The 15,362-nt window shown below is 43.0% G+C and overlaps 1 protein-coding gene across 3 annotated transcripts in view; it reads right to left on the bottom strand.

Annotated features, from left to right (window-relative positions):
* Positions 1–2,391: 2,391 nt before the first annotated feature.
* The window catches only part of LOC141083076 (receptor-interacting serine/threonine-protein kinase 4-like), a 74,744-nt gene continuing 61,773 nt past the window's right edge, over positions 2,392–15,362 (bottom strand). For 2 of the 3 annotated variants that reach the window (XM_073567249.1, XM_073567247.1), the window contains 5 exons: positions 15,126–15,241; positions 14,769–14,817; positions 13,582–13,649; positions 13,327–13,384; positions 2,392–12,594 (listed from right to left, as the gene is read on the bottom strand). In XM_073567249.1, the coding sequence (XP_073423350.1) occupies positions 12,353–12,594; positions 13,327–13,384; positions 13,582–13,649; positions 14,769–14,817; positions 15,126–15,241 (533 nt within the window). In that variant the 3' untranslated portion in view covers positions 2,392–12,352. The remainder of the gene's footprint in view (positions 12,595–13,326; positions 13,385–13,581; positions 13,650–14,768; positions 14,818–15,125; positions 15,242–15,362) is intronic. The other variant, XR_012230643.1, reaches the window with a different exon arrangement.

Raw genomic sequence — 15,362 nt, 5'->3', positions numbered from 1 at the left:
TTCTGACATTGTTTTCTCATGACATATTGTACTTCATGTTAGTGGTAAAATTTCATTCATATAACTTGTGAAAAAAACGGAAATTTGGCGAAAATGTTGAACATTTCGCAATTTTCCAACTTTGAATTATTTATGCCCTTAAATCACAGAGATATGGCACACAAAAAATTCAATAAGCAACATTTCCTACATGTTTACTTTACATCAGCACAATTTTGGAACCAAAATTTTTTTTTGTTAGGAAGTTATAAGGGTTAAAAAATTGACCAGCAATTTCTCCTTTTTACAACACTATTTTATTTTTAGGGACCACATCACATTTGAAGTCACTTTGAGGGGTCTATCTGATAGAAAATACCCAAAAGTGACACCATTCTAAAAACTGCACACCTCAAGGTGCTCAAAACCACATTCAAGAAGTTTATTAATCCTTCAGGTGCTTCACAGGATTTTTTTGAATGTTTAAAAAAAAAAATGAACATTTAACTTTTTTTCACGAAAAAATTAATTCAGGTCCAATTTTTTTTATTTTACCAAGGGTAACAGAAGAAATTGGACTGCAAAAGTTATTGTGCAATTTGCCCTGAGTACGCTGATACCTGATATGTGGGGGGAACCACTGTTTCGGCACATGGCAAAGCTCGGAAGGGAAGGAGCGCCTTTTGACTTTTTCAATGCAAAATTGGCTGGAATTCAGATTGGACACCATGTCACATTTGGAGAGCCCCTGATGTGCCTAAACAGTGGAAACCCCCTACAAGTGACCCCATTTTGGAAACTAAACCCCCCAAGGAACTTATCTAGATATGTGGTGAGAACTTTGAACCTCCAAGGGCTTCACAGAAGTTTAAAATGTACAGCCGTACAATTAAAAAAATCATATTTTTTCTGCAAAAATGATCTTTTTACCCCCAATTTTTATTTTCCCAAAGGTAATAGGACCCTAAAAGGTATTGTGCAATTTGTCCTGAGTACGCTGATACTCCATATGTGGGTGTAAATGACTATTTGGGCGCAAGGCAGAGCTTGGAAGGGAAGCAGCGCCATTTGACTTTTTTGGCTGGAATTGAGATCGGATGCCATGTCGCGTTTGGAAAGCCCCTGATGTGCCAAAACAGTGGAAACCCCACACAAATGACACCATTTTGGAAACTAGACCCCCCAAGGAACTTATCTAGATGTGTGGTGAGAACTTTGAACCCCCAAGGGCTTCACAGAAGTTATGTGCAAGTTATTGTGCAATTTGTCATGTTATTGTGCAATTATTGTCATGTTATTGTGCAATTTGTCAATTTGAAAGCCCCTGATGTGCCAAAACAGTGGAAACCCCACACAAATGACACCATTTTGGAAACTAGACCCCCCAAGGAACTTATCTAGATGTGTGGTGAGAACTTTGAACCCCCAAGGGCTTCACAGAAGTTATGTGCAAGTTATTGTGCAATTTGTCATGTTATTGTGCAGTTATTGTGTCATGTTATTGTGCAATTTGTCAAGTTATTGTGCAATTTGTCATGAGTACACTGATACCCCATATGTGGGGGTAAACCACTATTTGGGTGCATGGCAGAGCTCCAAAGGAAGCAGCACCATTTGACTTTTATGGCTGGAATTGAGATCGGAAGCCATGTCACGTTTGGAAAGCCCCTGATGTGCCAAAACAGTGTAAACCCCCCACAAATGACACCATTTTTTAAATTAAACCCCCCAAGGAACTTATCCAGATGTGTGCTGAGCACTTTGAACCCCCAGGGGCTTCAAAGAAGTTTATAACGCCCAGGCGTGAAGATAAAAAAATCATATTTTTTCCACAAACATGATCTTTTAGTCCCCAATTTTTTTATTTCGACAAGGGTAACAGGAGAAATTGGACCCCAAAAGTTGTTGTCCAATTTGTCCTGAGTACGCTGATACCCCATATGTGGGAGAAAACTACTGTGTATGGGCACACGTCGGGGCTTGGAAGGGAAGTAGTGACGTTTTGGAATGCAGATTTTGATGGAATGGTCTGCGGGTGTCATGTCGCGTTTGGAGAGCCTCTGATGTGCCTAAAATGTTGAAACCCCCCACAAGTGACCCCATTTTGGAAACTAGACCCCCCAAGGAACTTATCTAGATGTGTGGTGAGCACTTTGAACCCCCAAGTGCTTCAAAGAAGTTTATAATGCCCGGGCGTGAAAATAAAAAAATCATTTTTTTCCACAAAAATGATATTTTTCCCCCCAATTTTTTATTTTCCTAAGGGTAACAGGAGAAATTGGACCCCAAAAGTTGTTTTGCAATTTGTCCTGAGTAGGCTGATACCCCATATGTGGCGGTAAAACACTGTTTGCTAAAAGTGAAAAGAAAGCACTACCATAACATGCACACTACACCAATTAATAAACAAAGTAGTGAAAACAAAGCTTTATTGGTACACACAATAGAAAAGTGCATAATAAAACTCAATTAAAAACAAGGACCCAGAACCGGGTACCTGCCAAAGTGCAGACATGTCGCATAATATAATACAATACAAAAAATCATGCTGGAGACCCGATGAGCAAATATGCAATGCAAAGAACAATGCTTGCTTAAGCTAAGGCTAATGCGAGAAATCAATCAGAGTAACATAATATATAATGGTACTAGCTGCTGAACTGCCAGGCTGCTATAGGAGTAGGAACCAGAAGATTGCAAGTCATATATATAATAAAAAAGACCGCTATAAAAAGGTTCACAATAATACTGTGGTCAATCCCACAAATGAGCATATAGAGATGAATGCATTCCAAACCATAGCATGTGGGCTAAGTATAGCCACAGAGCAGCGGTCACAATAGACCTGGGAGCAGTAGCCACAATAAATGATTCATGGTGAGAGCATAAAAGGCAAAATGATTACCAGACCAAAATCATACATGCACAAGGAACGGCAGGACCCGTCCTGGGGACCCGAACGGTGGCCCCACGCGTATCGCCGTAGCAGGTACGGCTTTGTCAGGGGAAGTGATATATATATACTGTAAGAAAAAGTCCTACTGAGAGCTGGAAGAGTCGGGAAGAAGTTCCACAGACGATCTCTTATCAAGCTGAGGTTGAAGGTTTATTCGGAGATACACAGCAAGACAGATACAGAATAACAGAGGAGTTGGAATATGCGGGCAAAAACAGGAATTCAGACAGGCAGAGATTTGCTAGGAAGTCTGGCGATGGTAAGGCTCTGTGCCCTGGCCATGGTGAGGCACAGTGGCATGATGGCGATGGAATGGCCCCAATCGACAGTAACAGGGGCTTCTTATACATTATTAGAACAAAGAAAGCTGCATTTTGCCGCAGAGGGCGTTAACATTATAATTCTAAGGCGTTTTCATGGTAATCTACAGAAACGTGGTTTAGAAAAGAGAATATAATGACATAATACGAAGATATTAATTAACATTTCTTCAAGCAACACTAAAACCCATAAGTCATTGGTATCTATGGCTACTGTCCTAAAATCTTATCATTGTCTCCAGTCTAGGTCCCTAAATTCTTACATCCTGACATTTTAACTACTCTACTCTTCGCTACCACACTATCACGTATAAGCATACTGACCATATATTTGGTAACCTGTGACCCTATTGATTGATCCAATCTTCCTCTACGCACATCGGCTGAGGTTGCTAGGAGACATGATCTCATTTTCCATCCTCCATTTAATACATTTTATCAGCTCTTTTGTAAAAGTTGAATCTTCTCTAACTTTCAACAAAATGGCTGCTAGAGACAACATGGCCGCTCAGTATATTATGACTGACCATTCTCTTACAAGTCCCCCTCTTGTACTCTATCCAGAGTACAACATACAGTACTGTAATATTCATGGGTGAATTATTGAAAATAAGAATATGGAGGTAATTCAGCACTTTATGCACGTGTGTGTGTGTAAGGCAAAAGTCCCTAAAAATAGAACAAACACATAATAAAAAAAATAATTCAAATAGTCCCGAAAATAAGTTGCACAATAGTCAAGTCTTTTGGTCTATTTCTTCTCATTCTTTGTCTTCTGGATTTTCCTGATCTTCTCCCCCTCTCACACTATCAGAGTCCCACTGTATAGTGTGAAACATCTTCTCCTGATCATCCAATAGGTTCATGGTCCCAGGAGTCGAATATGAAAATCTTCAGCTGACCTGGAGGAAATAGAAAAAAAAAGTGGAGTATCAGTCCTTACCAGAAATCTCAGTAAAATAATTAAGAAGTCTACACTGATTGATATGAACCATTTTAACAACTTTGTAGCTTGAAATTTGAGCAAAGACTTAATCATTGTAGTTGGAATATAAGGCACAAGTCTATCATTAACCCGTTTGTAGTACAAGCACTCCCCCTCAATGGGCAGGGACTCAAGGGAATTGAACAGAGATGAGTCTCCATCCTTCTCCTGTGCTTTTACGAGATTTTGAAGAGAAGAATAAACAAGGGGGGGCTCTCGGGGGGTTTTTAGTAACTGCAGCGATGACTTCTTGGGGATATTTGTCCTCGCCTGTGAGTGCAGCTTCCCTGGCTGCGTGATCTACATATGCATTGCCAAGGATGTGAGGGTCAGGAATTAGCCTTTGGTGTCCTTTAATTTTGCAGAAGGACCATAATTTTGGGAATTCTTTACCTCGTTGCTCAATTTGTTTTAGAATGTCTGCATGCTGCAAGGGCTTGTTCTGAGAATCAACCATCCCCCTAAGGGCCCATACATTAAGATATAGAGTGAGTGACGACACGACATATGCGCTATCACTGAAGATATTCATTGGCTCTGGACACACGAGAATGACCTGTAGAGCTGCTTCCAACTCAGCTCTTTGAGCGGAGAAATGACCAGGGAGTTTATACTGCAGCAGCAATGGCTTAGCTGGAAACCACACAGCGAAGCCTGTGACGTAATGCCCCTCATGCCAATAGCGAGCTCCGTCAATATAGGCACAGGGGATTCCCTCTTGAAAATCTGCTCGGAAGGGAGAGGGAGTAACATTAGCCTGTTCAATTTGACAATCGTGACTTTTTCCTGCATACTGCATCATCTGGGCTAAGTGATATTTCTCACCCACCTCAACTTGTAAGTCTCTAGTCTCAAAATCAATGATCCATTGGGCCATTCTCTGTGAACTAATACCTGAAGCTTTTCCCTTCAGCAAAGTTTTTAAAGTGACATGCAGGGTTTGTAGAATTAAAGGAGCAAATCCCACTATATGCTTCACTTGATTCATGGTCCAGTGCACGCCCAGTAGGTGCTTCATGCACTGAGTGAATCCTTTTTCCACGGGAGTCAGCAACCTGGAGTAATAACCTAGGGCATACAACTGACTAGATACCTCGGGGCTTTCTTTGGGCCATTTTTGTAGGAGCACTGAAGAAATAGAGATATCACCGGTGTGAGTCTGAATGTAGAAAGGCTGGGAAGGGTCAGGGTTAACCAATGCAGTAGCTGCCGTAAGGGCGCGCTTCAATCCCTCAAAAGCCTGTAAGGCGGTTCCCTCTACATTAACAGGGTCAAAGTCATTATCAACATTTTTCAATAAATCATACAGTTAGTATGGGGACAGCCTGAATAGCTTTAACCCTATCATGCATGGGCTTCTTTCCTTCTGCTGAGACAGACACACCCAGAAATTTAACCTCTGATTTCATCAGTTGTACTTCATCTAGACTCATTTTGAGTCCTGCCTCTCGTAAAGCCTGACAAACATTTTCAAGGGTTTCTCTGTGTTCACATTCATCGACAGTTTGAATCAATAAATAATCCACATACTGTAAGACTTTGTCTCCGTAACCCAGGGGCTCTAACATCTGATCTAATGCCTGATGGAAATACACAGGAGAACTGTGAAATCCCATGGGCAACCGCGTGCGAAGCGGAGTGCAGATTCAGGTGTTAGGGGTACTGAGAAAAAGCCATTTGCAATATCCAAACAAGAAAATACCTTACAATCACTCCTCAGCTGTGACATAACTTCAGGGACAGATGCAACAAGGTGGGCTGCTGAGGGAGTGTACTTATTTACAAGTCTCAGGTCTACTACCATTCGAAAACTGCCATCTTCCTTTTTTACAGGTAGAATAGGACTGTTACATGGAGAATTACCTTTCACAACAACACCTTGTTTCTCCAATTCACTGACTGCTACCCTTATGTAAGGGATTACGTCCTCCGGAATACGGTACTGACGCTGGAAAGGTGGCAGTTTTTCACCATCAATTTTAACCTGAGTTTGCATTAACCCACAATCAGTTTTCTTTGAGATCCACAATTCAGGGAACTTTTGCTTCAATTCATTCTTTAAAGCATTATTGTTAGCATTTTCAACATTTTCACCAGTACATACTCCGAAACTAGCAATGGCTAATTTATGACTCCTCCACAGGGACAATTACAGAACAGATAGTGGCTTCTTTGTTCCGCCACAAGACTTTGTTACATAAATCAACAACAATTCCCATTGCTTCCAAAACATCAGTTCCCAAAATAGTGTACCGTAACTGTGGGTTTACCCAAAAAGCGCATCGAAGACCCCTTTGCTTCGATCCCCCTGTGTCCTGAAATCTCAGGTTTACTGTACGACTTTTTACCGCCTCAATACAGGATCCTTCGAATCCTACCAAAGTTGTAGTTTCAGGCAGTCCAGGGGGTGACTGCAATTTGTGTCGTGTTATTGAAACTGAGGCTCCTGTATCGATGAGGATGTCTTCCCAAGGCAGCCCCTCTATTCTCCCTCTGACATAAGGTCTACCGTCCCTGCCCAGGGAAAGGGGAGCAAGGAGGGTGAGGGGAACAGGGGGAACACTCCATCAATCAGTGTTACCTGCCGTGGGAAGCCCGAAAAATCCATCATCCCCATCTGGGCACGGCTTCCGTCCAACAGCTGCCACCTCCGCCCCAAAGAGATCCTTGGTCAGGGTCCGGTCCTCATGTTCCCGCAGCTCCTTAATCAGCGGAGCATAGGGACGAGGAGGAGTGACCCCTCCCTGAACAGCATGGACTTCCGGGCGCGGATGAGTGAAAGCTATTGGAGAGGGAGCAGGAGCAGAAGGCTCCTGGGAAACTGGGTTAACCATTTGAAGACCGTTGTAATGCTGATACTGCCTAGGGTCATTCACTGCTGGGTACGGAGGTCTAACTCCGACAGGTGGTCTAAAGAACTCCCGGGTCTGTTGGGGATTAAATGGTGCCCGGGGTTCTTGGGGAACAATCCCTGGCACAAAGAGGGGACAAAACCGTTTAAAGTGTCCCAACTGCCCACAAAGATAACACACGGGAGGACCTCTCGTGGGATCCCTTGGGGGCTCTGCCGAACGGGACCTGCCCATTCTCGGCAGCTGGCCGTACCCCCCCGGAACTCCTGGCCTCCCGGAATCAGCAGATACACCCCGAGATGAATGGTACGCAAAAACATTAGACTCATCACCCCTCACCTCGGATTGCATCGTCCTAACAAAACACTCACCTACTTTCCTCCCAATTAGGCAACTTTTTTTTAATAAATTTAAGATGGACCAGGAACATTTGGTCAGGGATATTTTTCTCGGGGTTGAAGCAGCTTCACACCTAACCTAGGTTCTGCATGTGCTGGAGCTGTTGGGACAATATATCTTTCCTCAACTGTATCTGCATAAGCTGGAGCTGTTGGGACACTATATCTTCACTCATTCTCCTAACTCTTCTCCAGTCTACAAGTGTATTTACATCAGCACTGTGTTTCGAAGCTGCAGTGTCCATCTGTGACATAACTGCTCTCAGCTGCTGCTGCTCGCACCCCTCCTCTCTGTGCTTCGCTGCTAGCTCCAGCATCTCGCTCAGCTGTTCTGATCTCTCCCTATACGCTGCCCCTCCCCGGGTGATCATGTTAACATATTGCTGTGTAAGCTACCTATCAAGAGCCTGATCAAAAGTTATGACTGTCTTACACAAAGCCACTACTTGGCTATTAGCTTAACCTAGCGAATTTTTTCTATCTAGTTCCCTGTTCTTTGTGGTAAACCATCGCATACAATTTAACCACGTGGTTTCCACATTAACCCCCTCCAGCTGGGGTGTGCCAGCATATTTCTCTGCCTGCTTCCGTAACCACTCGATATTTACAGTGGTCTACAAGGACGAGTTTTACTCTGTCCTAGTATCAACAAATGCAATTTAAGCAAAGTTAGATACTCACACCTCTCTCGAATGGAAGACCTCCTGCCGGCTGTTTGGGGGTCGACCAGATATCAAAAGAGGTGCAGCCGTGATTCCAGCCTCACTCGTTAGCTTGCCAGGCGTCTCCCCACGCCCTTTTAAAGCTTCTTGCTACCGGGCACAAAAAAATTCTCACGTCCTTGTAGATAGCTTCTTCTTAGTTACTCATCTTTTATAGTCTTTTTCTTTGTCCGTGGTTTTCTTATAAAAAAAATCGGGCAGGCGGTCTCGGAGCGATCACGAGAGGTTCTCCTTCAGGCTGGCTTACTTTGATCGGTTTCACGTGTGGCCACACGCGTTTCTTTTATTTTTTCTCTTCCTCTTCCCACCTCCAAGCCCTCATCTGCGGCTTCTTCCACAAAGGTTCTTCTGGAGGCCACTCTCCGGAGCTGCTCCTCCTGGCTGGCAATCGCCACTTGTAAGAAAAAGTCCTACTGAGAGCTGGAAGAGTCGGGAAGAAGTTCCACAGACGATCTCTTATCAAGCTGAGGTTGAAGGTTTATTCGGAGATACACAGCAAGACAGATACAGAATAACAGAGGAGCTGGAATATGCGGGCAAAAACAGGAATACAGACAGGCAGAGATTCGCTAGGAAGTCTGGCGATGATAAGGCTCTGTGCCCTGGCCATGGTGAGGCACAGTGGCATGATGGCGATGGAATGGCCCCAATCGACAGTAACAGGGGCTTCTTATACATTATTAGAACAAAGAAAGCTGCATTTTGCCGCAGAGGGCGTTAACATTATAATTCTAAGGCGTTTTCATGGTAATCTACAGAAACGTGGTTTAGAAAAGAGAATATAATGACATAATACGAAGATATTAATTAACATTTCTTCAAGCAACACTAAAACCCATAAGTCATTGGTATCTATGGCTACTGTCCTAAAATCTTATCATTGTCTCAAGTCTAGGTCCCTAAATTCTTACATCCTGACATTTTAACTACTCTACTCTTCGCTACCACACTATCACGTATAAGCATACTGACCATATATTTGGTAACCTGTGACCCTATTGATTGATCCAATCTTCCTCTACGCACATCGGCTGAGGTTGCTAGGAGACATGATCTCATTTTCCATCCTCCATTTAATACATTTTATCAGCTCTTTTGTAAAAGTTGAATCTTCTCTAACTTTCAACAAAATGGCTGCTAGAGACAACATGGCCGCTCAGTATATTATGACTGACCATTCTCTTACATATACATTGCTTGGTAAAACACTGTTTGGGCGCATGGCAGAGCTTGGAAGGGAAGAAGCACCGTTTGACTTTTTCAATGCAGAATTGGCTGGAATTGAGATCAAACTAGGGATGAGCGAGTATACTCGTTAGGATTTGGTACTCGGCGAGTAATGCGGTACTCGAATCCTGGCGAGTATTTCACTACTCGCCTCGCAATATTCGGCACAATCCCCGCACAGGCCAGCACAGTCCCGCACAGGCCAGCACAGTCCCGCACAACTCGGCACAGTACCTGCAAAGCCCAGCACAGTCCCGCACTGTACCTGCACAGCCCAGCACAGTCCTGCACTGGCCGACACAGTCCCGCACAACCCAGCACAGTCCCGCACAGCCCAGCACAGTCCTGTACAGGCCAGCACAGTCCCACACAGGTAGGCATAGTCTCCGCACAGTACGTGCAAAGCCCAGCACAGTCCCGCACAGTACCTGCAAAGCCCAGCACAGTCCCACACAGCCTGGCATAGTGGCCGCACAGTACCTGCAAAGCCCAGCACAGTCCCACACAGCCTGGCATAGTGCCCGCACAGTAACTGCAAAGCCCAGAACAGTCCCGCACAGCCCGGCACAGTCTTCGCACAGGCCAGCACAGTCTTCGCACAGGCCAGCACAGTCCCGCACAGTCTTTGCACAGGCCAGCACAGTCCCGCACAGTTTTCGCAAGGTCCCCGCCTAGCCCAGCACACACACATAGCCCATTAATCTCATTTCCCATAGACTTACATTGGACTCGCTACTCGTTACGAGCACCCTAGTATTAGGAGGTACTCGTAACGAGTACAGCGAGTCCGAATACTTCACTACTCGCTCATCCCTAGATCAGACGCCATGTTGCGTTTGGAGAGCCCCTGTTGTGCCTGAACAGTGGAAACCCCACAATTCTAACTCCAACCCTAACCCCAACACACCCCTAACCCTAATCTCAGCCCTAACCCTAATGGGAAAATGGAAATAAATACATTTTTTTAAATGTTATTATTTTTCCCTAACTAAGGGGGTGATAACGGGGGGTTTGATTTACTATTTATGGCGGTTTTTATATTTGGCAGCTGTCACACACTAAAAGACGCTTTTTATTGTAAAAATAGTTTTTGCATCACCACATTTTCAGAGCTATAATGTTTCCGTATTTTGACCCACCGAGTCATGTGAGGTCTTATTTTTTGCGGGACGAGTTGATGTTTTTATTGGTATCATTTTCGGGTGCGTGACATTTTTTGATCGCTTTTTATTCTGATTTTTGGGACGCAGAATGAAAAAAAAAAACAGCATTTCATGAATTTCCTTTGGGTGGTGCGTTTACACCGTTCCGCGTGCGGTAAAATTTATAAAGCAGTTTTATTCTTCGGGTCAGTACAGTTACAGAGATACCTCATTTATGTAGTTTTTTTATGTTTTGGCGCTTTTATACAATGAAAACAATTTTATATAAAAATAATTATTCTTGCATTGCTTTATTCTGCGAGCTATAACTTTTTTATTTTTTCACTGATGATGCTGTATGGCGGCTCGTTTTTTGCGGGACAACATGGCGTTTTCAGCGGTACCATGGTTATTTATATTCGTCTTTTTGATCGCGCGTTATTGCACTTTTTGTTCGGCGGTATGATGTTAAAGCATTGTTTTTTGCTTTGTTTTTTATTTTTATTTTTTAAGGGGTTCGCTAAAGGGGTAAACTAGTGGGACAGTTTTATAGGGCGGGTCGTTACGGACGCGGCGATACTAAATATGTGTACTTTTATTGTTTTTTTTATTTCCAAAAAATGAATTTATTAGGGAATATTTTTTTTTTACATTTAGCGATTTTTTATAAATTATTTTTACACTTTTTTTTCACTCTATTACATTGTCCCAGGGGAGGACATCACTGTCATGTGTCAGATCGCTGATCTGACACGTTACACAGCGCAGTGTCAGATCAGCAATCTGACAGGTGCTGCAGAGGCTTCCTCACTACCTGCTCTCTGCAGGCACTGAGGAAGCCGCCTCCCTGCAGGCCCCCCCAGCCATATTGGATCCGGGGACCTCCAGGGAAGGAGGCCCCTAGTGCAGCGCAGCACATCGCGCTGCGCTGGGGGTCTCAGGGAAGCACGGAGGGAGCCGCCTCACCGCTGATGCTTCTCTAAACCCCCGGTACACTGCGATCATGTTTGATTGCAGTGTGCCAGGGGTTATCGTGCTGGGGGCGGTCCGCCCTAGGTACATAGTGTCGGGTGTCAGCTGTGATAATCAGCTGACACTCGGCCGCGATCAACGGCGCTCCACCCGGGGGGCGCCACTGATCGCTATGACGTCCTATCCCGTCCTTGGGAATTAAGTCCCAGGGCACATGGACGGGATAGTACATCATATGGCAGAAAGAGGTTAAACTGCAATTTTACTAACAAAGTAGTAATAATTAACATACAAAAATCATTGTTTCCATGTCAAAAGTGTCATTATGCATGACGATGACCCCAAACATACAGCCAATGCCATTAGGGTAAGGAAGAACGAGGAGCCTGGCAGTAATGATCCGGCCCCATAGAGCCCTGCACAAGTCTAAATCCACAGAAGGTCTACGGTTAATTCTCCAAGATGTTGGGAACGACCTGAAACATTTGCACAATGGTATATTCTTGAAGAAAACAGGATTTAGACCTCTACATAAGAAAAGGTTCTTTACAGTTAGTGTAGTACAACTATAAAATATCCTGGCTTCTGTGGTAGCATGGTAGATACTATAACATTATGAAAAATTATATGATGATGGTCTAATGTGAGACCAAAACGTTATATATTCTTTTGGATTGTTTCCTAGAAAATGTTCACCATCATGGGAGTGCCAGATGTTTTTGTATTATTGTTGTCTGGACTCGGATCCTTCCCAAGCAGCAAGTCTATTATTTCAGGCTGTCCTTCAGATGACATCTTCCTACAGTGTTCTCATCAATTCTGCATGGAGGCGGTTCATGAGCTGAAGGAACTCCATACAGCTTTCAGGTCCCTTATTCATGATCATGCGTAAAGTGTTTCTGATCTGTCCCTGGACGGTGCCGGCTGTTATGAAGTCCAGTTCCTCTTGTGTGATCATACGCTTAGAGAAGAGGACATCTAATACTTCACCCAGGTCAGGTTTGGCTTGAACAATCTGAGAAAAACGTGATTGTAGGAAATCTGAGAAAAGAAGAAAATGTGTTATGGGGACACTCAATAAACATGTAAAGTAAACAGGGAAGCGGGAGCAACGCATTTCATGACGTCGCATGAGGACCAGCAGCTAGGCCTTATGTGATGTCATGATGGAACGGGCGACGTCCATATTACATTTATGAATGATGTGTGCTCTTATGTATGGAGCATGATGAAGATTTCATCACACCCCATACAGTGCAGGCATGGACCAGCTAGCTTAGATCACAACAGTTTAACCTCAAAGATGGAGCTGTCAATAATGAGAGGCATTTAACAGGTTAGGAACGGGGAATTGGGCATTTCCATCATCCATTAACATGCATGGGAAACATGTATCTGACATGTTTGTACACCTATAAAGCCCAGCCTAAAACTCTAAAACTCAGGTACATAGGCGACAACAATGTAATAAACTAACAAGCTAATTAAAAAAAAAATGGGTTTACTCGCGTGCAAGTATCGAAACTAATAAAATAGAAAAATAATTATTCAGTGTTGAAAAGGAGTAAAAAAATCAAATGGTAGTTTTGCTGTTCCTTGTAAATGACACTTCCACCCCGAAATGAATGAGATTAAAAATTTGTATGGGATTCCAAAATAAAAATAATAACTACAGCTCGCATTTCAAAAAAAAAAAAAAAAACAACCCTCGTACAAGTGTATCCACGGAAAGTATGAAAAGCCACACAAGAAATCGTGGAACAAAGCACCTACCTTCTGCATCCACAGTGTCCTGAGTGGAGGGTTCAGGGGTAACAGAGCTGGGTGGGACCTGAAAGCAATCACAAGATTCAGACTCATTAATTAGAATATTATAGATTTCTCCACTTAACCATAAACGTAATAGTTGCAAATACAACTAATTCAGATGTAGCAGTCACCAGGCTGACAGCTGCAGCACAAGGCGCGGTCTGCCTACATCATGATGTACTATCATACACAATCACATGTAACATACATCACACTCACCTGTGCTGCTTCCTTTTCAGCTTGCATAAAAATTTCTCTGAAGATACTTATGTTGATGGAATTGGTATCTGGAGAATAATTCAAGAAGTTACATTTTGGTTATCTTTGACTAGAAATGAGCAAATGTGTCCACTTCCAATTTTAAGGGGTTTGTGGAAAATTTTTTTCTTACTTAAATGCACAGAAATTGAGCTAAAATTCATTTTTGCAATTAGGTTTTATTAGAATTTTTTCACCGTTTGCCTCCTATAGCCGCTGTATTACAGACCTGTCCATCAGCATTTTCCAACTGCAAACCTCACATGAGAAAACTGCTTTTCTATTAGAGGAGGTGTAATCACATGATCATCCATCAGCAGCCATTGTGTGAACTGGAGAGCTGTGCAGTCAGTGAGGAAATCTGCAGTAACACGGGCAGAAGGAGAATCTGTCATACCTACAGTATATAATAGTAAGTGCCACGAAATCAGGTGTCCAACAAATCTAATAAAATAAGGAAAATGTGGCGAACGTGTTAACACATTCTGCAGACAGCAACAGACCGTGTAGTCCAGCGGCTAAAGAAGGCAAATGGTGCAAAATTTGTAATGCAACCCAATTGCAAAAATGATCTTTAGCCCCACTTGCATGAGTTTCAGTAAGAAAAAATTGTTGCCAAAGCAGACCTCACCTTTAAATTCAAGGGAAATGGCAACCTGGAAAGGTGTAAAAAAATAATACCTCAAAACTCACCTGTCCTGCCACTGCACAATGCCATCAGGTAATCCACTCAGTCCCACCTCTTCTTCCCTCCATGCCCTGTCAGAGCACATCCTATAATATCATGCATTATCAAGTGAGTCACTTGAGGCACTGAGTAGGTCTCGAGCGACGCATGAAATGCAACCTTGCATCTAAGGCCTATTCATAGCAAAGTAAAGGACAAATAGGATGTCATGCAGTGGGAGACGGTGGAAAAGAGGGACGGCAAAGGGACAAGTGAGTATTTTTTTTTTTAACACCCCACCTATATTATGCTTTTAGGTCTGGATTGAGTATAGATAATAGTATCATAAGGAATATATAATTTGCATGGAATAAATTAACTCTTAACTGCAAAATTTGAATCTGGGAAGATTCGATCATTTCTACCTTTAACACATGATATGACAAATGATGAGAATGAGTGATACACCATAGTCACTCACCTGGGATACAAGGATTCATCTCTACGCCACCATGAGGGCTGTCCGTATTCTGTAGGAACAATACCAAGAAGAAAATTGTAGGAAATCAATTGTCTACAGCTGGTGGAAACAGTCTACAAGGAAACGCTGTTCCATCAGCACTCTACTTCTTTCTAACCAACTATAAGCAGGTTGGATGGGAAGAATTGAGGGTTGTATGGGAGGAGCTGACTGCACAAGGTTTGTTTGTAGTCTGTTACCATGGAGATGCTTATGTCTGTACAGAAGCTGTAGACCCAAAATGGTAAAACATTTTCAATCAAGACTAATCGTACATAGTTTGTGATACATATGACATTTGAGTAATATATCCTGTACCTGGGAATGTGAAGCGTTACTGGTAGGTTTTCGAAGTTGAACCAAGACGTTATCAATTTCATCCTGGATCTCAGCAGTGTAGGCCTTGTTCATATCTCTGGTCTGTTCAATAATTTCTATGAAACACAGACATTTGCCATAAGTTACAAAGCCCTATCAAAGCTAGGCTAATTCGTGACCACCAAAGACACATTGGCTAGAAGGAACCTTGTGTTTCTTGGAAACACTACAGATACA

The sequence above is a fragment of the Dendrobates tinctorius genome, unplaced genomic scaffold (genome assembly GCF_039654945.1).
Source record: "Dendrobates tinctorius isolate UK_male_01 unplaced genomic scaffold, ASM3965494v1 ptg000019l, whole genome shotgun sequence".
NCBI lineage: Eukaryota > Metazoa > Chordata > Amphibia > Anura > Dendrobatidae > Dendrobates > Dendrobates tinctorius.
This window is presented reverse-complemented; position numbering and strand designations above follow the sequence as displayed.